The sequence below is a fragment of the Protomyces lactucae-debilis genome (assembly GCF_002105105.1).
Source record: "Protomyces lactucae-debilis strain 12-1054 chromosome Unknown BCR37scaffold_1, whole genome shotgun sequence".
Taxonomy (NCBI): Eukaryota; Fungi; Ascomycota; class Taphrinomycetes; order Taphrinales; family Protomycetaceae; genus Protomyces; species Protomyces lactucae-debilis.
The window spans coordinates 673,276-694,629 of record NW_024467993.1 but is presented as its reverse complement, the minus strand read 5'-3'; the positions used below and the strand labels follow the sequence as shown (position 1 = coordinate 694,629).

Sequence of the window (21,354 nt, the reverse complement as noted above, 5' to 3'; positions counted from 1 at the left end):
GAGATATGTAGTCTTTTATCTTAAAACATAAGCAGAGGCATTCGAGGAGCGTCAATAAGTGCAGCAACTGCCAGCCAGGCTTGGAGCACTGGGAAATATGAAGAAGAAAAAAAGAGAGCGTATGCTCCCAACGAGGGGCTCGAACCCTCAGCCTTTCGATTAAGAGTCGAATGCTCTACCAATTGAGCTAGCCGGGATACGTGCCAACTGAATCTGAAGTTTCTACCTGAATACTCAAAATGCGACCTATGTCGCCAAAATCCAGTTTTTGAATACAAAGATGCATTTAACGGCTTCTCACAAGTCAGGCAATGTAAGAAAACTATGTACAGGCCATGGGGCAATCTGTACGTCCATTTCAAAACGTTTCGCAACCGTCATCACAACGATATACACATGGACACACTTGCACAGTACAGTCAAGGACTTACTGGTTCGACAAGCTCATGCCCCTGGCAAAGGCAAAACCTTGGTTGACACCGTCGCGAGTTGTTCCAGCACCGTTGGCAGCAGAAGCACCAACAAAGACCGTCGCATCTTGGAGCGACTTGAATTTCTCCATCTCAATCTTCTCCAGTTGCACCTGTTGAGCAAAGGGGGCTTTCACGGTGGCGTACCCTGCACCTTGCAGCTCAATGGCTCGTGCTTCAGCGGCTGCAAGCTGCTCAATAGCACGCACGCGTTGGTCTGTCTCAGTCCGGTTCGCATCAGCATTGGCTTGAGCAAGACGCTTGACGGTCTCTGCTTGAGCATCAGCCACCTTGATTTGCCTCTGGTATTCTGCTTCTGCCTCCGTTTGGATTTGCTGGGCTTTGACAGCAGCCACTTCAAGGCGACCCTGCTCGGTTTCCGTGTTGATGCGATTTTGCAAGGCGACTTGTGTAGATTGCATTTGGTTCTTGAGAACAGACTCTGCTTGCTTCTCCAGATCGTCACCAAGCTTGCCTTCAAGCCTCCTGTCGAGTACATCGAATGAAAGAACCTTGACACCATACTCAATAGCATGGGCCGCCAAGTCAGCCATACATTCAGCCTTGAATGCCTCTAGCCAAGACATATGCTCGACGTCCGGGATATCACCGCGTAACGACTTGGCTCGCATGAATTGCTGATAACTCAGTCGCGAGACAACAGCATTCACGGCAGATTGTGCTGGGTTCTTGAGAGCTTGGAAGGCAGTTTCGTAGGATTTGGTGAGCTCAATAGCATCAACGACTCGGTATCGAAGATTGACATGAAGCACAACTGGTACACCCTCGAGCGTATAAGCTGGCTGCGTGCGGAACGACTTTTGTCGTTCTCCGAGGGTGAAGAAGCCACGGAAGGTGCATTTCGGGTTGGTGATGACATGCTGCCCAGCGCCAAATGCTTTCAGATGACCACCATTTTGGATCACGACGGTGTTTTGCGCAGGGACGTTGAAGAAGGTGGCAATCGTAACAGACTGGGTCTTGTCGCCGACCATGACATTGTGTCTCACTTCCTTCTTGTAGCCTAGCAGTCGGCCCATGGATTCATCCTCAGAGAGATCAGTCTCGCGAACAGCATACTCTTCTCCCAAGTTGAGCGTATCGACAATCTCAATGACTTTGTAGGTTCCTGAATGTCCGTAACTGGCGAATCCGCCATTACGCACGACAAAGACTTGGTTCTGTGGGTCAAGGCACACCATCGCTTCCGACTGTCCGACTTGCGCAAAGGTCAAACCGTTAAATTGGTTGACAGTGGTCAAGTCAAAGGCCCAGGGGTACCACGTGTGAGTGATGGAGAGATTCCAATACCTTCCTGGCTTGATGATGATGATGGGCCGTCCCCGGTATGCAAGTACACCGCTGTTATTAGCAATAAGCAAGACTCGAAAGAGGTGCCTACATTTGGCCGACTTCCACAGCGCGGCCACCAATCGAGTGGCTCCTCTTCCTGGAAATCAAGTGGCCCATTCCCTCATGACGCATCACCTTATCGAGCTCCTGGAAAGCCTCGATGAGGGAATGAATATTGACATGGTCAATCTGAACAAAGAAGCGCTGGTTGGCAACTCTGTCGGGGATGTTCCACTAAAAGGCGCGTTAGTCAAAGAGCTTCCAGAGCAAAGTTGCGCACGTCATCGGTGCCTTCAAAGACATGCGCCGGAGCTTCGTGACTATCGCTGCCTGCGATGAGAGTCTTGTTGCCGAGCGATGGCGAGTAATCATCTGCTTTGCCACTGATGGGTCCTGCAATAGGCAGGCCTTTGCCCTTGGTATCGTTTCCTTTGATGTTATTGTACTGGGGAGAGGACATTGTGATCTTGAAGATAGGAGTAGAGAGCACCAGACCTTCCTTTACTTGAGCTTTATAGACCGTGTCCGGATGCGCCGAGTCACGCCGAGTCACGGTGATGAAGGCCGACTCAAAATGAGTCATGCCGAGCTGTGTGGAGTCATGGACGATCATCTCGAGAATCCCATCTGTTCGCGCCAAGCTTCATGCCTCATGAGAGCACACCGGCGTACTGCGACAATGCTGAAAACATCGGATAAGCATTCTGGGGCTTCAGGCGATTGAGAGATGTGTCGTAGACTCCAGAAGTACATTTACATGATTTTTCGGAGGAAGAAAAAAGAGAGCATTTGCTCCCAACGAGGGGCTCGAACCCTCAGCCTTTCGATTAAGAGTCGAATGCTCTACCAATTGAGCTAGCCGGGACAATTCATGTAGCTCCGAAATTTTTGGTCCTTTATAATTTATCAAAATGGGCCTTTCCGGCGCAAAATCGACAGGAGCCTCTTGGGCGTACTATACTGCTGCTATATGTGATCTGATGATCTAGTTCTGATTCATCTCTTTTATTGCGCGGCGTACTTTCACATTTCATGACTGCGCCCGATCCATCTATTTGGCTTCCGGTGACTTTATTTCGGCAATCTGGTTTTGCTGGCAGCGGAGGAGTATAGGAGCGGATGCAAAGAAGAATCTGGTCTGCCTCCCTGCGATGCGGCCTATACCACATCCACCAGCTTAATCCATCACCTCACCTCTATTACCGCGCAGTCGTCACCCGCGTCCATCCGGAGCATAGGGCCGCCTTCAGCGCCATCAGCCCAGCTGCCAGCAGCCCCTTCAAGCAATGCCGGGCTCCTCTGTGAGCGTCGCCGACTACCTGGCCATCGATATTGCATGCCGCCACTTCACAACGCAGTATGTTGCTTCGTTGAATGCTACAAGCGATACATGGACTAACGCTCTAGGATTCCACGGCTGTCTGTGGCCAACTACTTCCATATCACGGTGAATGCGCTGAATGCTCGCTTGCGCACATGCGCAGACCGGCTCAAACCCTTTCCTAACCTTGTTGACATTGGTGTTCAGACGATTCGTGCCGCGGAACGGGCAAGGACACTCACTGTGCGGCCTGCGTTGGACGCGGAGACAGCAGCTCGTCTAGGTAAGAGCTCGCCACCCCAGATGTTTATGCATCCAATTTGGCTTCTGTCGCGCCACTTGCTCGAGCTTGTGGATACAGACAAGCTGAATGACGCGATTGTGGGACTCGATGAAGGTCAGGGGCAGCTTGTTCAATGGCTGAGTGACCTCAATGTCCATGCTCGACAGCTTTTAGCAGACGACGCTGATATTCCGCCAGAACTCAACGTTCAAATTGACAAGCATGGAAGACGTTACATTGATATTGTACCCACTACACGGCCCGAAGATGCGGAGGAATCATCTATTGATATTGCGCTTGGCCGTAAACGTCGACACGACGGGTCTGCTACGAATCCAGCATTGCGCCCACCGACAGAGGAAGAAATTGAACTTGGCATGCCCATCTTTGGTCCTGAAAAACTCTCTGCTGCTTTGTTATTAGCCAATACATTGCCAACTGGAACTGAACGCAAGTTTCGCAGGGAAGAAGACCGAGCGACAACGCGACCCACGACAACCGACACGACTGAAACGGTTCTGCGTGGTGCACGAACTGAACCTTTCTCACCACATGACTTGCTCGTGATTTACATTTCGCGCAAGATTCGCTTTCTAGACTGGGATGCCATCTCCTGGGCACTCTCGCGCTACAAGACGCCTGTGGTGAGTTGTCTCTCTGAAGCCAAGAATACGTACGAGCCGCACCACGAAAAGATTCTTGAAACGATGCGACTATGCTGTTGGCCTGAAAACAGCATGTATCTGATTTCCATTGCTGCCCACGAGATTCTCGGCTGTATGGAACGTGGCGCCTGGGCTGAGGAGCTCGAAGGGTTCAAGCAAGGCAAAGGTCTGCTCTATACCATGCACATGCAGCGAAAGGTCGAGCGTATGGTGAGACGCGCCACAGAGAACCCTGAAGCTCGCGTTGTTCGTCGTCGTCGCGAACGCATGCTCGGTTATACTGGCCTTGGCATTGCAGATTATGGCGAATTGCCTGATCGCAAGCGAAGACTGGGTGCTTGTGGTGCAGCTGCCATCATCACGCCAGCAGTGGCAGGTGGTAGCGATGGTCTGCCCAAGTTGCGTAAACGTCGTACGCGCGCTCAAATTGAAGAGCAAGAGGCGGAGAAGAAACGTGCAAGGGAGGTCTTGAAGGCTGCCGGTCTCAAAACAAATGGTGAGCCAACAGCTAAGAAGAAGATCAAGGAAGACACTGCTTCGCGTCCTGCGCCTCCAGTCCCCACCGCTGCCTTGTCATCATCGCCCGTCAGTGTTGCTGCATATCCGGCCCCCGCTACAGAAGAGAAGCGTCGCAAATACGACTTGACTCCAAAAGATGCCGCCATCTTGGAACAAGCTTTGAAGGATGCTGGCGCTGGAAGTCCACTGCATGATCTCTTCCGCGCCAGGCAACGCAATTCTTATGATGTTAAATCCGACAGGACTGAGCCCAAGATCAATCGTGCTGCACTTGTCAATCTCATGGATCAGCAAGCCAGGCAGTCGACGCCCAGCATGGCCATTTCGAATGATCAGCTTGCTGGCTTTGACACGAAACTCAACAACTTGCAACAGCAGCTGCCCTTTGGCATCTACAAAACGCCCAAGAAAGAGAATGACCTTCCTGTTCCTGACTCGGACGAGGATCGCGTCAAGAAGGGCATGTCCATGTCTTTCCTCATGAACTAGATTACAACTTTCCCTACCCTCACGACTTATGACCGTTCACATCTTGTAGAGTCGTATGACCTCACTTCTGATCTCTTCAAATATACGTCATGACTACACTATAAGTAGGAGGCGTCAGCACCCTTTTATGACCATCAACAACCACCTTACATCATGTTCAAGCTTGCACTCCCTATGCGCGCACGCGCCTTCACCACCGTACGAAGCCTGAGGAAGGATGGACCCGCCAAAGCATTCGAGGCAGATGGCAAAATTGGATCACAATTCAGCGGAAAGGAGGGATTGAGTAAAGCAGTCGACGAGAACATTGGTGGGCCTTTCAGCAAGGACGGAGCAATTGGCAAGCACTTCACTAAGGAAGGTGCTGTAGGTGGCAAGGTCCAAGAAGCGGCTGAGGAGGCTGATAAGAAGGATGGTTCCACCATCGTCCACAAGAATTTGCCTTAGACAGTGATGACCTAATCGAATGCTCCACCTATACTATATCTACAATGACTTCTCTTTTGCCTGCGAATCGCTTCATCCGTGCTTGTAAGCAGCAGGTCGCTGGGCTAAACTTAGTCGACAAGACTTGTCTCGTTGTCGGCGGTACGAATGGTATCGGCAAGCAGGTTGCTTTGACACTTGCTTCGCGCGGTGCCAGCGTCGTCGTGGCCGGTCGTAGCCTCGAGCGTGGCTCTCAAGTCCTCGAACAGCTGCGTAATCAAAGCACAAAGAGCACCATTACAGATATACCTACTCGCCACCATGCGTTTGAGCGTGTGGACTTGCTTTCACAGCGTGACGTCAAGCGCTTTGTGTCTTCCATCAAAGAGAAGCATGCTGTGGATCATGTCTTCTTAACTGCTGGAAAGCCTCCAAATGGGCAATGGTCATCGACAGAAGATGGCGTTGAGACGCACTTTGCACTGCAGTGCTTGGGTCGGTACTCGGTTGCCTGGGGACTCAGAGACACAGTGACGCAAGGTATCACGACTGTCTGTGCACCGGGTGGTGGTTCATCATGTCCAGCAGAAGATCCTGAGTATCGCAATCATCGCAGTGAATACGGTTTCTTCAAGCAAGCTGGTCGTGACTCGCTCTATGTGGATGCCATGCTACTAGCACTTTCAAAGCAAGCTCCCAAACTACGCATCATGCATCTCTTCCCAGGTGCAATCGCCACAACCGCTGCAGAGACGGCAGGCTTCCCTTGGATCATCACACTGCTTGCAAGGATCTTTTCGCCGTATGTGATGACAGATGCAGCTGAGTATGCGCATGTGCCTGTTGCTGAAGCGTTTGGTGGCCCTGCTGGGTTCTATGGTCGCGATCAGTACGGCAGGGATGTATCGCCCAAGCCATGGGCTCAAGATGCAACGAATCAGGAGAAGGTGGTTGTCTTTTCAGAGGAGCGTATCAAGGAAGCGCTTTCTGCTTAAATATGTGACTGTTGCATTTCATGTACAGAGAAGCATACATGTAGATTTAGATCATCTACGTACTTTGCTCCCCTGTTATTGCCTCCATGTCCATCAACGTAGCCGTCATTGGTGAGTGTATCATCTGCCGCGATACAGCTGACCCTAGGCCCTGGTGGTGTCGGTAAGGCCTTCTTGAGCCAGCTCGCTCAATACAACAAACGTAGCGACAACACCTACAAGCTCGTCTTGCTTGCACGCTCGAAAGTCGCAGCGTACACGGATGACTTGCAGGAGATTGCTTTCGACAGCTGGCAGTCGACTCTGGACAAGGCCATCAAGCCCGCGGATTTGACAGCCATGCTTGCGACTCTCAAGACATCAAAGGTGCCCGTCATTTTGGTCGACAATACCTCGAATGAAGCGATTGCTGCACGTTACGGTGAGATTCTAGATCTAGGCATTCACATCGCGACCCCCAATAAGAAGGGCTTCAGCAGTGATTTACAAGCATTCAAGGATACGCAGCGAAAAGCGAAAGGTAGGGGTTTGTGTTTCCATGAGAGCAGTGTGGGTGCTGGTCTCCCAATCTTGTCGACGCTCAAGGATCTTGTCGAGACGGGTGATACCATCTGCAAGATTGAGGGTATCTTTTCAGGTACGCTGAGTTATCTGTTCAATACCTTCAGCCCTGCATCTGCTATTGATGCGCTCAAGCAAGGCGATGATGTTGGATTGCCCAAGTTTTCACAAGTCGTGCAAGTTGCCAAGGATAGTGGCTTCACTGAGCCAGACCCACGCGATGACTTGAACGGGCTTGACGTTGCTCGCAAGTTGACCATTCTATCGCGATTGTCTGGATTGGATATCGCTTCTCCTACTTCCTTCCCCGTGCAGTCGCTTATTCCTGAGGCTCTCGAATCTTGCGAATCGGGTGATGCCTTCTTGAAGGGCCTGCCAGATCACGATGATGCCTATGGCAAGCAACGAGCAGAAGCGGCACAGAATGATAGTGTTTTGCGATTTGTTGGATCCATTGAGATGGCTACACAGCAAGTGAGCGTGGCACTCAAAGCATTTCCCAAGACATCGGCCTTTGCTGGCTTGAAGGGAAGTGATAATGTCGTTGCATTCTACACGGAGCGGTATGGTGGGTTGGAGGGCAACCCATTGATTGTTCAAGGTGCTGGAGCAGGCGGTGATGTGACTGCCATGGGCGTTCTTGCTGATGTCCTCAAGATTGGAGCTATTGTGCAAGGCAGACCTGGCCCAGGACAGTGAGGGTTGTGATCTTTACAAAAATAGAGCTCGTTGCATAGCAAGCATGCCAAGCGTGGACCTTTGATGTATGTCGTACAGGCAAAGATGACGGGCTCACCGGCAGACCATGCATACTGCGCAAACGCAGCCAGGTCGTCATGATGCAGAGCCAAGACTCGGCTATAGCAGCTGCCGCATCTGTGCGTTATGCTGACGTGCGCCTGCTTGACTAGCCCGCGAGCCCGAATCTCAGGGGAATGAATGGAAGTGAAGTGCGACAACGGAGATCACTTGGCATATATGATATATGAGGCATCAAAGCTGAAGTGTGACAAAGACGTGACTGGATGAGATGACTTCACACAAGGTGCAACATCGGTTTGAGTTGTAGCTGCACACGTACGGTTCGAGACATGGACCTATCTTTGTGCCAGCTGCACGAAGTACATTGAGGACGTCAGCAGCAGCAAGGAGCTCGAGAGAAAAGTTCCGACTCCCGTGTCAGCTCGTTTCTCGAGCTCTGCTTGGCAAGACTGCGCATGGTCAAGACTTTCGAGATTGTCTTGATTATTGGCTCTTGATGGCCTTCCTGGGCATGTCAGCTAATTTCCTCGAGTGCTCAAAGTCTCGGAGGATGTCTTGCGAGTTCTGCAGCGACATGGCTGGGTGTATGTCACTCTATGAGCTATACTTTCCGGTTCGTACCGGAGTCAGTTGGTGCAGTGAGTTGCAGGTGAAACAGATGTCAGTTCAAGGCAGCTCGTCCGTTAGCCGACCGTTGAAGTCAGCCGAGCGAGATTGCAATTTTACTTTTTTGATTCTTCGCAACGGCTCAAAGGCCCAAGACTTGCACGTGAAGGGACAAGGGATACAGGGCCTGGACTGTAGTGCTGAGATGCTTGCGGCGAACACGTTGGCATCGGAGTGTAGGTGCTAGCCAAGGGACGTCGCTGTAGGAGTGTATCTGTTCATCCATTTGTCTATGTGTTCGTACCCTGCGTAACGGTGGTTGCTCTTGCTTCTATTCCCTGCACCAGGCGGCGATCTCCCGCGGCAGGCTTCATCTCTGGTAGCGAGCACAAAAAACAGTCACCGTCAGTCAGACAGTCGCGCAAGGTCTGCTGAACAGTGAAGACTCACTGAAGAGGCACTTGCCAGACGAGCCGTTATTACGGGCAGCCGATACTGGGGGCGGTAGACCGTGCAGGCCGCATCGAGTGTACGCTGCTGTCTGCTGAGAAGCAATTTCCTGGGCTTCGTCTAATTGTCTGTGCATTTAAGAGCAGACCGAGAAACGGGAGATGAAGCCGGCGCAGAGTTGACAGCTGGCGAAATTGCACCGAGCAGGAAAATGGAAAAACGAGACGGCCAGGGGAAGGAAAGCGAGACACCCACAGAGACCGGGCACTGTGCTGTGTGCTGTGTAGGGATGGAGCCAAGAGGTCAGAGCAAGTTAAATAGGCACCCGTGTCCTCCCTCAGCTCATCCTCCAACCCAGCACACGCACCCCTGAGTCTAAGCTTCCTGCGCTTACTCTACACCGTCTCTTCAGACACACACCCAAACCAAGGCACTACTCACACGACTGCTCCAAGTCACTCTCTCTCTCACACTCCCGCTCTACCTACAAACAAACATGCAGTTCTCAACACTCCTTACTAGTGCCTTGGCAATCTCATTCGCCGCTGCTGCTCCCGCCTCAGCAGATGGCAGCAACTCATACACCATCAAGGTGATCAACCACTGTGCCTTCGACGTCTGGCCAGCACTTGGCAACGACGTCAACTCACCCGTTGATATCGCCTACGCCGACTCGGGTTTCCAGCTCTGGCCTGGTGCCGACAAGACCATCACCATCCCAAACCTCGTCAACGCTGCTCGTCTCTTTGGTCGCACTGGTTGCGATGCCAATGGTCGAAACTGCGCTGTTGGTGACTGTGGCAGCGACAAGTGTCTCAAGAACACGGGTGTACCTGGTGTCACCCTTGCCGAGTTCAGCTGGTCTGCCATGCGTCTCATCTTCTACAACATCTCCCTCATCTCTGGCTACAACTTGCCCATGCAAATCAAGACCGTTGGTGGTGACGCCTGCAAGACATACACCTGCACTAGCAAAGACTGCTCAGACGACATGGCATACCAACCTTGGTCATCCAAGAACCCATGCATCGGCTGCGATCTGGCACAAAACTACGAAGTCATCTTCTGCCCCAAGGCTTGATGTCTCTGATGCCTCCTTCTTTCTTGCGCTTTTCTCTCTGAATTCACGGCATTGGCCAGTCATCCAGGTCTTGTAGTGCACGATCGACCTGGTCTGACCTTTGCAACACCCTAAAAGCAGTGGCATCTAGACTGGTATAGCCTATCCACAGACATCTTGATGTCTTGGATGGCACTTGCATCGAAGCATCTCTCCCCGGAGCTACATCTTTCATAGACCAAATCAACTGTCATTTCCATTACACTCACCTCATCTGTGATTGGCATGTTCTGGGCCTCCCATCTGAGAAAGTGATGCTGTCTTGCAACCACCTCGGTGTCTTCGCATGACATTGACGCTCTTGGGACTACTCTGACGCTTCAAAGACACGTCGGTCATCTCCTATCAGATGCAATGCTCAATAGACGGCCGGTGAGTCGTTCGCAGTTCAATGTACCCAGATACGACACCAAAAGACCGGAAATAGGCGCAAGCTCAAGGCAGGATGCGCCTACAACAAATTGTTGCAACTGGGCTGTGCTACTGACCCCTGACGTATGATTGTGCGCTTCTGCTCAAGATAAAAGGAAGCGGCCTGCTCAAACCACCTCTTGTCCCCGATAGCTGGCCGAAACTAAAAAGATGGTCGCTCTACCGCGCAGACTAGCGTTAGCTATACCATTGTTACGCATCGGCTCACCGCCCTACATCAGACCTGCACCCATTCGACAATCCTCCCCTACTGATACCATCTACCTCCAGCTGTACTTTCGCAATCACTGGAATCGAAATATCTGGCCTGCCATGGTCAGCGAAGACCCAAGTATCGCTTGGTTTCAGCGGAACGAAGGAAAACAAAGCACCAACCTTACCGGCAAACAAGGGGACGAGTGCTCCAGAGCTCTTGTACATTCTACCCTTCTCCCAACTTGAAGGACTGGCAGAGACGACTACCTGGCCTCGTACGGGATGCAAATCTGATGGCGAGGGATACTTGAATTGCGACCCAACTACACAATGTCATGCAAAACCCTGCAGTGCAGAGACTACTGTCCCTGACAATGTTCTCAAGATTGAAATCTCCTACTCACATGATATCTTCTTCAACTTCAAACGACCTACAAAGGATCCGGGGCTCGCGAACACTATACCAGTGATGATTGAACGGTTCTACGCATCGTCTGAGGGAAACTGAAACATGTTACGCTGTAACGAATGTGAGTGCGAGGCAGATATAGGACTCATCTGTCAGGTCGAGGACGACGAGCAAGAAATAACCGAGGAGCAGACGAGGACAAGAAGGTCGCGAATGATTATCGATTTCACATTTGATAGAGGAGCAAGCTACTCATTCAAATCTGCAAGTTGACGTTGACCGAGAATGACCTGCAGCTTAGGACGACAATTTGGGCGACTTCCGTAGTAGATGACATACCTTCAAAGCGAATGATGAATGGTTTTATCTGTAGTCCATGACCCGTCTGCAGATCCCAATTCTGCGATGCGAAATTAGATACTATATATGCTTGAGACTGAGGTAGGCACGAGATAGGAGCTACCAGATCGAAGAATATTGAAAGGAATTGCCAGCTCTGAAAGCATGTGGTATGTCATCTGAACACCGAGTCCCTGAGAGTGACAGACAATCAGGACTCCTGGCCGACGTCAAGGCACAGCCGCACAGCTCATCCCCGGCTTTACAGAAGTAAACAGGCTGAATGGCATCAGGTTGTAGCAAAATTGTCAACATTCGTGCTGCGTACAGCCAGAAAGACATGTCCACTCAATGGTGAAGGAAAGCTGGACTAAAAGCCGAATGCTGAAGTCACAAAGCGGCCTATGCAAGACACGTCTGTCTTCTCTCGTCACAGCAGACGGATGCTCTTGCTGCGCATCGAAAGTTGAGAACCTGCTCAAGGCGTCATCTCCTGAAAATTTGCGATCAAGCCGCGGCAATGTAAATTCGAGCGCCGCCGCCTAAGGCCCTAGGTAGGGCTCGGCAAAGCAAGCCAGCTGCGGATTTTGGGTCTGAATCTCTGACTATAACCAGCGAGTTCCGTACTCAAGCAACACGAAGTTATCCTCGACCACATGGACGCAAATTGCCTTGCGCAACAGGCACCCGGATGTGCGCTTTGCTCGCAAATATTCGCATATTTGTTACCCCTGAGATTACTCCAGCAGCTGAGGGGCTCAGGATAAAAAGGGCATGTCCGGCCCATGGACAAGCTGGCAAGATCGCAACACGTCTTCAGACCATCTACACACTCGTTTTCAGATGTTGCTGACACTCGCTCATACACTCTGTCTTGCCAGCTTAACCATGCAGGTTGCCGCTGACACTGACGTAAACCTTGTCAAACAGCGCGACGGGGCTGGTATGAAATACCTGGCCTTGGCAGGCAAGATCTCTAAAGTCCAGCAAACGCCGCCCAGTGTGCAGCCCGTGTTGCCAGGTGGAGTTGCGCCGGTCACGCCAGTCAACCCGACAGGGCCTCAGCCAGGCACTACTGTCACCCCACCTTTTGCCACTCCTCCAGCCAGTGAAGGTGGTCCAATCACCCAAGACCCTGGAAATAACCCTACTGGAACCTCAGCTTCAACAGATGGCAATCAATTTACCATCAGGATCGTTAACAATCACACCGAAACCATCTGGCCAGCCATTGGCTTTGACACCCAGACCGATCCCGCGGTCCTCCAGGGCTTCAAAGGTGGGTTCCAGTTGAAACCCGGACAGTCGCACGATATTCTCTTGCCTTTGAATAAGATGCTCAGCGGAGGTCGCATCTGGGCTCGCACAGGGTGCACTGGCAGCGGGGAACAACTGACCTGCGCGGTGGGCAATTGCCACACAAACACATTGGAATGTAAGCAGGATACGGGTGTCCAGAGTGTGACGCTCGCGGAATTCACCTTGACCGCCGGGGGTGATATCTGGTACAACAACAGCTTGCTTTCAGGTAAGAACCTAGGCGTCACGATCTCGACAAATGGCACTCCAAACGCTGAGGCCATGTGTGAGACTTTCCCGTGCACGGATTCTGCAATTTGCCAGGGATACGTTAACGACCCTAACACCGGACCTGTTGGCAAATGTACGGTCGCTCAAAGCAAAGTTTTCACTGTTGCGTTCAATTAGGCAGCCATGGGGCAAGCTGAGCACATACCAGCTGTCGCATGAGCATGCTCATTTAGCCTCTCCTCAATATCTCTTTCTTTTTCAGACCTTATTAATCCCTTTCCATTTCAGCATCTTGACGCACGTCTTGAGAATCCCAGACGTGTTGCAGTGCCTTGACTTCTGTATATCGTGAGTGAGTTCACTGAGTTGTGCCAAGCCCAATGGGCAAGCTGAAGTTTCAATGCGCACGGCCAAAAATCACGCGATAACTGACATGCGTGTACAGCAACACTGAGCAACTCCCACCGCAGCATCGAATATTGAGGACTTTGCAGGCGGTCATTGAGATGGACGCAGTGGCTGTCCTACACTATGTATCGCCATTAGCTGTGCTCGTATGGCACTTCACTGCGACTTGTATATGGTCGAAGCGGCAACCGAAGCAACGACAAGTTGGGTCGCGGACGCGCGCCATTCAGATCTTGCTCATCTTGGCGATAGCAACCTTCATTGCTGACCTTGCCAACATCATCACACATGCACTAGTCAAACGCGAGCACGGGTGGTTTGCAAACGACGATTTGCTCCTGTATTTGGTCACATCAGTCTTTGTCTATGGTGTGTTGCTCGTCGGCTTTGTCGACAAGCCGCCTGTCATGGACTCAGCGCCTATCAGAGGACTCTTTGTTGTCGCAGCTCTGACTGAAGCAATTCTCCTGGTTTTGACGCGCTTGGACAAGCTGAGTATTTGGCGCAAATTGGCTCTCGCCACGCAGTGCTTGAGACTGGCCATTTTGCTCATTGCTGCAGCGCTCACCATCTCTTCAAGCACACCCGAAGAACAGCCCCTGCTTCAAGATTCAACGACCAAATGTTACAGCAACCCCCGGCCCATCAACCACAATGCTCCGAATCACGGGGACTCCGCCATTCCGAGCAAAGAGCAACAAGATGAAGGCTGGCTCCTGTATCTCAAAAAGTTCACAATCTTTTTTCCTCATCTCTGGCCGAAGGGCAATATCAAATTGCAAAGCATCATTGTCTTTTGTGGCTTGCTCCTTGTGGTGGCCCGTGTTTTGAATGTTTTGGTTCCGCGTCAGCTCGGCATCGTAGCTGACGAACTTTCCGGCGATGTGCCTGCTAGTACTACGCATATTTGGCTCATGGTATTGCTATATGTCTTCTATCGCTTTCTGCAAGGCAATATGGGCGTCATCGGTGCTCTCCGCGCTTACTTGTGGATCCCTGTCGGTCAGTACACGTATCGGTCGCTTGCTGTCAGCTCCTTCCAGCATGTGCACTCACTCAGTCTCGATTTTCACATTGCCAAGAAGACGGGAGAGGTTCTCAGTGCGCTAGACAAAGGCAGTGCCATCAATGGCTTTTTGGAACAGCTCGCCTTCAATGTCTTGCCCGTTATTGTGGATCTTTTTGTGGCAATTGTGTACTTTTTTGTTCAATTCGATGCCTACTTTGCGCTGATTGTCGCCATGATGACTGCTACATATCTGTATGCTACAGTCAAGATTACAGAATGGCGCACAGGCATCCGCAGGGACATGGTCAACAAGTCGCGTGAGGAGTATGCCGTCAAGGCAGACAGCATCACCAATTATGAGACTGTCAAGTACTTTAACGCTGAAGCATGGGAGTTCAACCGATATGAGGAAGCTGTCAAGACATATCAGTCGGCTGAATGGAAGGTCCTCGGATCGCTCAACGTCATGAATGTTACGCAGAATCTCATCTTTGCACTCGGCCTTCTCGCCACATGTCTGCTGAGTGCCTACCGCGTGACTTACGGCCAAGCGACCGTGGGCAGCTTTGTCGCTCTGTTGACATACATGGCACAACTGCAGGGACCACTCAACTTCTTTGGTACACTCTACCGCAGCTTGCAATCGAATCTGGTCAACGCAGAGCGTATGCTCGAGCTCTTTACCCAAGGCGCCAGTATCAAGGACAAGCCTGACGCCAAGCAGATGGAACTACAAAAGGGCGAGGTAGTCTTTGACAATGTCCATTTCGCCTATGACGCTCGCAAACCAGCTCTTCGGGGTCTTTCATTTGTTGCCAAGCCCGGCATCCTCGCTCTTGTTGGTGAGTCGGGGGCTGGCAAGACAACCATTTTGCGGACCTTGTTTCGCTTCTACGATGTGCAACAAGGTAGTATCTTGATTGATGGTCAAGACATTCGAGATGTACGCATCAAGTCTTTGCGAGAACAGATTGGTGTTGTGCCTCAAGATACCGTTTTGTTCAATGACACAATCATGTTCAATATTCGCTATGCAAAGCCTGACGCCACAGACGAAGAGGTCTTTGAAGCAGCGCGAAAGGCTCAGATCCACGATAAGATCGTCGATTGGCCAGATGGCTACAATTCCAAAGTTGGTGAGCGTGGTCTAAGGCTGTCTGGTGGCGAGAAGCAACGAATTGCAATCGCAAGGACCATTTTAAAGAATCCACGAATTATTCTCCTGGATGAGGCAACCAGTGCTTTGGACACGACGACCGAACGACAGATTCAAGGCGCGTTGGATGAGCTATCACGAGGGCGGACGACTCTTGTCATTGCACATCGGCTTTCGACCATTATTGGAGCGGATCTTATCTTGTGTCTCAAAGATGGCGTTGTTGTCGAGCAAGGCACGCATGAAGAATTACTCCGGAAGGCAGAAGAGAATGGTGGCAAGGGCGAATACTATGACATGTGGCAAAAGCAGATTCGGGCTGAGAAGCGCATGAAGCGGCGGCAACCTGACGGTGACGAGACTGAGACGGCGGAGACGAGTGATGCAGAAGGCACGCGTGAGAATGCTGTACAAGTCCCTGATGCGAATGCTACCTTGGTCGGTTCAAGCAAACCCTAGCATACATATATTCTAGCCTCATAAGGCTGAAGAGCGTCCTGCTCGCCTTCAACATTGCTGATGATGAGTTGACGTTTGTCAAAGCCTTCAGGAAACGTAAAGTTCTGCTTCTCCTTCGTCCAATTGAGCACAATCAGCGTTCGTTCGCCGTCGTAAGTTTTGCTGAACACCATGACGTTCTCATCGTCGGCTTCGTATTCCTTGTACGTACCAAGGGCCAAACTTTTGAATTGCTTACGCAGCTTGAGAATCGCCTTGTAAAAGCTGAGCACCGATGAAGGGTCAGCTTCTTGCTGCTTAGCATTGAGGGTCTCATAATCATCATGGACGCGCATCCATGGCTTTCCAGTCGTGAAGCCTGCATTTGGCGAATCGTCCCATTGCATAGGCAGACGACCGTGATCGCGCGACGTATGCCGAAGCGCATCCAGGACACGGTCCATGTGCTTTGGGTCACGCTGGAATCGCGAGCTGGCCTTTTCCTCTGCATAGAAGTTGATGGAGTCCACATCTTTGTATTCTTCGATGGGCCATGATCGAGGTGCATTGTACATGCCAATCTCGCCACCCTGGTGGATGAAGTTGGTTCCAGAAAGAGCCATCTGGAAGACGGCGAGCATCTTTGCGCTGACAGTTCTGAATTCAGGAGCATCTGACCCATAACGGGTGACTGCTCGTGCTTGATCGTGATTCTCCAAAAAATTGGTGATCCAGCCGTCGGTCCCGTCGATGAAGGACTGGCTTCTAGCCACAATCTTCTTGAGCTCACTCAGCTTCCATGACTTTGGCATCTTGTGGAAAGGCGGTTCCGATGCGTCAATTGAACAGAGAGCAAACTCGAAGACGGTATCAAGCTTGCGTTGCGAGGCACCGACGAAAGAAATGATTTGCTCCACAGACTCAACAGCTGGGCATTCGCCGACAGTGAAGCAGTCGTACTTGGAGAAGACTTGCTCATTCATCTCACGTAGGTACTCGTGAAGTCTGGGTCCGTTGGAATAGTAATCCTTGGCTAGAACAAACTCCTCGCCTTCGTGCTGGACTTCAGCATCTGGAAAGTCGAGATGCTTCGAGTACATGTTGACAGTATCAATGCGGAAGCCGTCGCATCCTTTGTCGAGCCAGAATCGAATAGCCTCGTTGTACAGGGCCTCACGAACCTCGGGGTTCTCCCAGTTGAAGTCTGGCTGCTCGACGCAGAAATAATGTAAGTAATACTCCTCGGTCAGTTCATCCCATTCCCAGACTGAGCCACCAAAATGTGCCTTCCAATTGTTTGGCGGACAACGCTTGCCATCCACATACTTGGCCGGTCGCCAGATGTACCAATCCCGCTTTGGGTTGGTCTTTGAAGAGCGGCTTTCTTTGAAGTAGCGATGCTCACTAGACGAGTGATTGATGACTAAGTCTTGCACAAACCGGATGCCACGCTTGTGACACTCCTGGATGCACTCCTCGACATCGGCAACGGTTCCGTATGGAGGATATACAGCTTGGTAATCGGAAATATCATAACCCATATCGTGTTGAGGAGAATCATAGAAGGGACAGACCCAAATGACGTCGACACCAAGGCTTTTCAGGTAGTCTAGCTTGGACGTAATACCCGCGATATCGCCCATACCGTCTCCATTGGAGTCCTTGAACGAGCTTGGATAAATTTGGTAGACAATTGCCTCTTTCCACCAAGGGAGACCGTTGCTGGCCAAAGTAGTTTGAGTATTCATGCTAAGCAATGCTTTGTAGTTCTAGAAAAGAATAAGACTGAGGGTCTGAAGCCCTTCTTATACCAGTACAGCTGTGCAGATGGTTATGGAAGCTGAACTGGGGATCAACTCAGGTTCGGCCCGAAATTCTTCGTGGCGTTGCTGTGCCAGACCGCGACAGGCTTCGACATCGCCAACCAAAAGAGCCTCAAATAGGCCCCAATTGCTCCAGCGATACGGCCGTCGGCCGAGCTTTATGTTGGCAGCTGTAGCATTGCGGCTATCGCTTACAAGCTTGAATTTGTGGCAGTCGCATGAGTGGCCCGCAGACGCTTGTTGATCCAGACAAGCTGACAGCTTATGAAACACCTATAGCAAAGAAAAGTGCTCTGGACAAAGCTAAAGAAGTTGCCCAGCGCAAGGCTGCGATAGAAGCTGAAGAAAGACGATCTGTGTTACAATCCATCGAGGAAGAGTACGCTGCTGGCTCAACTAGACATGCCAAGGAGCCCGGCAAGCGACCTTACACGTCAAGCTTCGATGATGGCGAAAGTGAAGCCGACAGGGAACGCCGCCTCAAAGGACAACGTCAGAAGTCTGGCGCTGCGTATCTGGAAGAGCTGAAACTGCTCAACGAGAGGCGACAGTCTTATGCGAAGAACAACGAACCACGCCAAGAGCGCATTTTACCAACAGTTAAGCTGTACGGTCTGCCGCTCGCTATGAAGGCGACCGACATTTTGACAGTGCTCAAACCATTTGGCTCTGTCCAAGATCTACAATTGGCTCAAGGACAAGCCATAGCCACGTTCGCGAAGGAAGGGGAAGCGAGTGCTGCGAAGCTTGGTGTGCAAGGTACCTATCTGGGTCAAGGTTGCTGGATGCAGACCTCTCCGCAGAAACGTCCTGAGCATCCTTTCGATGCGAAACCTAAGCAGCTCAATCTATCTCGTGTGGCTCCACCTTCTACACTCTCGGCAAAGCCTCGAGCAGGTCCGGCACTCGAGGTGCGCGTTGAACGGCATGCCTCTATGCATGTTCTTAGTCGTATTCATGGCATGGCTCAAGGTGTGCTAGACCATGGTCCAGCCTTTGAGGCTGTCGTACGCCAAAAGCGACGGGACGACCCAGACTATGCTTTTCTCTTTCAAGAAACATCAGCAGAAGCTCTCTATTATCGGTTCCGCCTGTGTCTCGCATTCCAGGGTATTGCTGAACTTGATCGTCCAGGCTATCTACTAGACGACAACACCCAGTGGTTTCCGCCTCCCCTTGGGCAAGACAATGGCGATGAGGTGTGTAATCTCGAGTCTCTGAGCAATGTCCCAGCATCGGACTATCCATACTTGCTCTCGGAAGGATCTCGCACACGCTTCTATCACCTTCTCCGGAACGTCAATGGCGAGCGGTGTCGCATCGCTGCAATTACAGCCTTTGCCATGTCACATCCGAACCACGTGCAAGAAGTGACTGACATCCTTGCATCTGGATTCCAGCCTGAACTCTCTTGGAAAGTGCTCATGGCACGTTTGTGGGTCATCTCGGACATTCTTTACAATACCACGCTTCCTATCGTCAATGTACGCGACTATCGCTTGTATTTTGAAAAGAAAATGCCAGAGATACTGTGTGCACTTGCAGGCGCCGCAGACCGGATGGATTCGCGTATCAGGAAGGAAAACTTCATTTCTCTCGTTGAACAAGTCTTGAACTTGTGGCAGCAACGCAGCCATTTCACTGAGGGGACGATACCTATTCTGCTTGAATTAATCCAGGATGCGCTCTCAAAGGATTTTGCTGGTGTCGTGGAGACTCAGGATGAACAACTTCCTCTGGATCCACACTACCAATCACCTCCACAAGTCTCTGATGAAGGCTCCGACTCTGCACGCACAGGCATTGGTCACACGCACACAGGACATGCGCTGGTTGTCGAAGACTCGGCTGATGATCGGGACCTGATTGCATATGAGCGTCAATATGCTGAGGCCAGCACGGACAGCAGCAACTTGGTTGGTGACGAAGTCGCCTCTGACTACGCAAAGCCGGAGAGTATGCCGAAGATCAAGCTTGCCTTTGGTGCCACAAAGAAGCCGTTCAAGCCGAAATTTGAAGTTTCGAAAGGAGGGAAACCAGAATCACGCATCGAGGCTGTAGCTAGTGCCGTGCCCAGGCAGCCGAGCACTGGACTGCCTCCTGCGATGAACAGCTCCGGCGATGAACAAGTACCTCAGGGCGCTAGTGAGCCTGCAAGCCCATCACCGTCTCCGCCGAGAAGGAATCGGTCAAGTCCGGTTTACGAATCTTAGTTGAATATGTTGAATTGCAAGTGTTGTACAGACAATTAGGTCAATAGCATATTAGCATGTAGTGACATTGTAGTCTGCTTCCAATACTTTTGAGTGGCAACCCATCTCGTCGTCCGACTCCAATAGCAGCACGCGTAGCTTGCGACTGCAACTCATCGAGCTACAGCTTGTGCATGATCCAAAGAGGTTGCTACGGCTTCACTGGGCCTCAAAACTTTATATGGACCTTCTTTCTGAGCTTGCGAAAGAGAAGGCCAAGTTTGAACAAGGGCGCTCTACAGCCGAAGGCCGTACAATGAAAGTGCCCTCTAAGGCTGCAAGATCTAGCAGGAAACGCTCTCACTGGCTTGATGAACACGAAAGCAAAAAGTCATCCTCAAAAGAGGACGCTCTAGAGTCGTCCAAGTCGCGACTGCGAAAAGACCTGCAAGAAATTGACGACTTGAGCCGTTCCAAGCGTGCTCTCGAGTTGAAGGCTGCCAAATACGAGCAAATGCGCACCAAGGGCACAGATATGCTGTTGAGTGCACGAGATGCAGAGGAGCTTATGGTCGACTTTGATCGCAAGCACTATGAGGGACACGACGATGCATACACATCGGATGTCAGTCTGAGGAGCGACGCGGATCCTTGGGTAGAAATTGAGGATGAGTTTGGCAGAACACGGACAATACGTCAGTCAGAGACAGTGACATCTGTTCCTACATCATTGCCAAAGAAAGCGCAGAGCTTGATCTATGGCCCTTATATTCAGCACTTTGCAGTCGATAGCCAACGCAAAGATGAAATTTGGAAGGAAGCTGAACAAGACACCGGAGAAACGCACTATGATCCGAACTGGGAGCTTCGCACCAAAGGAACCGGCTATTTGAACTTGGGGTCTGGTGAGGCTCGTGTGGAGCGAATGCAAAATCTGCAGGACTTGCGTCACGAGACTATTGAAGCGCGTGATGCCGTTCCAGCAAAGACATCTCGGAAGCAAGATCTTGAAGCAAGAAGAGCCAAGTTGCTGGAAGCAAGGGCCAAGAAGGAGCGCGAATCTTACAAGGATATTGCTTGAGCAAGACGCGATCGTGCGAGGCGCTGACGACTTATGCGACTTGTGTGGAACATTTGTGAGGCTTGTACGGCTATGCCGCTCTGCTTCTGACTGTCACCTTTTCTATCCCGTTCCATCATCAGCCTTGTCGCCGGCATCTTGCACACGCTGCAGTCTACAGGAGTGGGTCAGCAAACTACTGGTACGGCAAAAACGCAACTCGGCTAATTCTTGCGTGCTTAAATCGCGCCATGAAAGTGTTCCTGGCGCAACACTTGTACTACAAGCTTGAAGCACAGTGACTATAAAGCCTCAAGGATGTTCCTCAATCCAAGGTCTCAAG

General features: G+C 51.2%; 11 protein-coding genes and 2 non-coding genes across 13 annotated transcripts; 9 read left to right on the top strand and 4 right to left on the bottom strand.

The window, feature by feature from the left end:
- Positions 1 to 124: 124 nt before the first annotated feature.
- On the bottom strand, positions 125 to 197 carry BCR37DRAFT_t2. Its single transcript has one exon. It is a non-coding gene; the product is annotated as a tRNA-Lys (tRNA).
- A 24-nt stretch (positions 198 to 221) lies between these two features.
- BCR37DRAFT_375881 (uncharacterized protein) lies at positions 222 to 2,558 on the bottom strand. Its single transcript, XM_040868472.1, has 3 exons — positions 2,104 to 2,558; positions 1,873 to 2,057; positions 222 to 1,832 (listed from the first exon to the last, which is right to left on the bottom strand). Exons 1-3 carry the CDS (start codon positions 2,434 to 2,436, stop codon positions 428 to 430), a joined length of 1,923 nt encoding a protein of 640 aa, XP_040728414.1. The 5' UTR covers positions 2,437 to 2,558; the 3' UTR covers positions 222 to 427.
- Positions 2,559 to 2,615: 57 nt separating this feature from the next.
- On the bottom strand, positions 2,616 to 2,688 carry BCR37DRAFT_t1. Its single transcript has one exon. It is a non-coding gene; the product is annotated as a tRNA-Lys (tRNA).
- Positions 2,689 to 5,088: 2,400 nt separating this feature from the next.
- Positions 5,089 to 5,610, top strand: BCR37DRAFT_375877 (uncharacterized protein). The gene has a single exon (XM_040868471.1). The coding sequence runs from the start codon at positions 5,254 to 5,256 to the stop codon at positions 5,545 to 5,547; it is 294 nt and encodes a 97-aa protein (XP_040728413.1). The 5' UTR covers positions 5,089 to 5,253; the 3' UTR covers positions 5,548 to 5,610.
- On the top strand, positions 5,251 to 6,606 carry BCR37DRAFT_375876 (uncharacterized protein). The gene has a single exon (XM_040868470.1). It carries the CDS (start codon positions 5,592 to 5,594, stop codon positions 6,519 to 6,521), a length of 930 nt encoding a protein of 309 aa, XP_040728412.1. The 5' UTR covers positions 5,251 to 5,591; the 3' UTR covers positions 6,522 to 6,606.
- On the top strand, positions 6,582 to 8,061 carry BCR37DRAFT_16469 (homoserine dehydrogenase). Its single transcript, XM_040866216.1, has 2 exons — positions 6,582 to 6,632; positions 6,670 to 8,061. The coding sequence occupies exons 1-2, from the start codon at positions 6,608 to 6,610 to the stop codon at positions 7,779 to 7,781; spliced, it is 1,137 nt and encodes a 378-aa protein (XP_040728411.1). The 5' UTR covers positions 6,582 to 6,607; the 3' UTR covers positions 7,782 to 8,061.
- A 1,155-nt stretch (positions 8,062 to 9,216) lies between these two features.
- BCR37DRAFT_16458 (thaumatin) lies at positions 9,217 to 10,036 on the top strand. The gene has a single exon (XM_040866214.1). It carries the CDS (start codon positions 9,397 to 9,399, stop codon positions 9,979 to 9,981), a length of 585 nt encoding a protein of 194 aa, XP_040728410.1. The 5' UTR covers positions 9,217 to 9,396; the 3' UTR covers positions 9,982 to 10,036.
- Positions 10,037 to 10,602: 566 nt separating this feature from the next.
- On the top strand, positions 10,603 to 11,155 carry BCR37DRAFT_390422 (uncharacterized protein; the record flags this gene model as incomplete). The annotated part of the gene is made up of 2 exons (XM_040870851.1): positions 10,603 to 10,767; positions 10,811 to 11,155. The coding sequence occupies 2 exons, from the start codon at positions 10,603 to 10,605 to the stop codon at positions 11,153 to 11,155; spliced, it is 510 nt and encodes a 169-aa protein (XP_040728409.1).
- Positions 11,156 to 12,283: 1,128 nt separating this feature from the next.
- On the top strand, positions 12,284 to 13,102 carry BCR37DRAFT_390421 (thaumatin family-domain-containing protein; the record flags this gene model as incomplete). Its single annotated transcript, XM_040870850.1, has 1 exon — positions 12,284 to 13,102. The coding sequence occupies one exon, from the start codon at positions 12,284 to 12,286 to the stop codon at positions 13,100 to 13,102; it is 819 nt and encodes a 272-aa protein (XP_040728408.1).
- Positions 13,103 to 14,043: 941 nt separating this feature from the next.
- BCR37DRAFT_337633 (P-loop containing nucleoside triphosphate hydrolase protein) lies at positions 14,044 to 15,900 on the top strand (the record flags this gene model as incomplete). Its single annotated transcript, XM_040867269.1, has 1 exon — positions 14,044 to 15,900. A coding segment is annotated over one exon (1,857 nt), but the record flags the coding sequence as incomplete, so codon positions are not given.
- Positions 15,761 to 17,770, bottom strand: BCR37DRAFT_375870 (maltase malt). Its single transcript, XM_040868469.1, has one exon. The coding sequence runs from the start codon at positions 17,682 to 17,684 to the stop codon at positions 15,954 to 15,956; it is 1,731 nt and encodes a 576-aa protein (XP_040728406.1). The 5' UTR covers positions 17,685 to 17,770; the 3' UTR covers positions 15,761 to 15,953.
- An 89-nt stretch (positions 17,771 to 17,859) lies between these two features.
- Positions 17,860 to 20,069, top strand: BCR37DRAFT_375869 (uncharacterized protein). Its single transcript, XM_040868468.1, has one exon. The coding sequence runs from the start codon at positions 17,978 to 17,980 to the stop codon at positions 19,970 to 19,972; it is 1,995 nt and encodes a 664-aa protein (XP_040728405.1). The 5' UTR covers positions 17,860 to 17,977; the 3' UTR covers positions 19,973 to 20,069.
- A 13-nt stretch (positions 20,070 to 20,082) lies between these two features.
- Positions 20,083 to 21,339, top strand: BCR37DRAFT_16432 (uncharacterized protein). Its single transcript, XM_040866209.1, has one exon. It carries the CDS (start codon positions 20,193 to 20,195, stop codon positions 21,030 to 21,032), a length of 840 nt encoding a protein of 279 aa, XP_040728404.1. The 5' UTR covers positions 20,083 to 20,192; the 3' UTR covers positions 21,033 to 21,339.
- Positions 21,340 to 21,354: the final 15 nt, after the last annotated feature.

Coding starts and splice junctions, on each gene's coding strand:
- BCR37DRAFT_375881 (XM_040868472.1), bottom strand. CDS start 2,436: ATGATCGTCCATGACTCCACACAGCTCGGCATGACTCATTTTGAGTCG. Junction 2,058..2,103: donor TCTTTGAAGGCACCGATGAC/GTGCGCAACTTT, acceptor CGCGCCTTTTAG/TGGAACATCCCCGACAGAGT. Junction 1,833..1,872: donor GCTGTGGAAGTCGGCCAAAT/GTAGGCACCTCT, acceptor TGCTAATAACAG/CGGTGTACTTGCATACCGGG.
- BCR37DRAFT_375877 (XM_040868471.1), top strand. CDS start 5,254: ATGTTCAAGCTTGCACTCCCTATGCGCGCACGCGCCTTCACCACCGTA.
- BCR37DRAFT_375876 (XM_040868470.1), top strand. CDS start 5,592: ATGACTTCTCTTTTGCCTGCGAATCGCTTCATCCGTGCTTGTAAGCAG.
- BCR37DRAFT_16469 (XM_040866216.1), top strand. CDS start 6,608: ATGTCCATCAACGTAGCCGTCATTG. Junction 6,633..6,669: donor CATCAACGTAGCCGTCATTG/GTGAGTGTATCA, acceptor AGCTGACCCTAG/GCCCTGGTGGTGTCGGTAAG.
- BCR37DRAFT_16458 (XM_040866214.1), top strand. CDS start 9,397: ATGCAGTTCTCAACACTCCTTACTAGTGCCTTGGCAATCTCATTCGCC.
- BCR37DRAFT_375870 (XM_040868469.1), bottom strand. CDS start 17,684: ATGAATACTCAAACTACTTTGGCCAGCAACGGTCTCCCTTGGTGGAAA.
- BCR37DRAFT_375869 (XM_040868468.1), top strand. CDS start 17,978: ATGAGTGGCCCGCAGACGCTTGTTGATCCAGACAAGCTGACAGCTTAT.
- BCR37DRAFT_16432 (XM_040866209.1), top strand. CDS start 20,193: ATGGACCTTCTTTCTGAGCTTGCGAAAGAGAAGGCCAAGTTTGAACAA.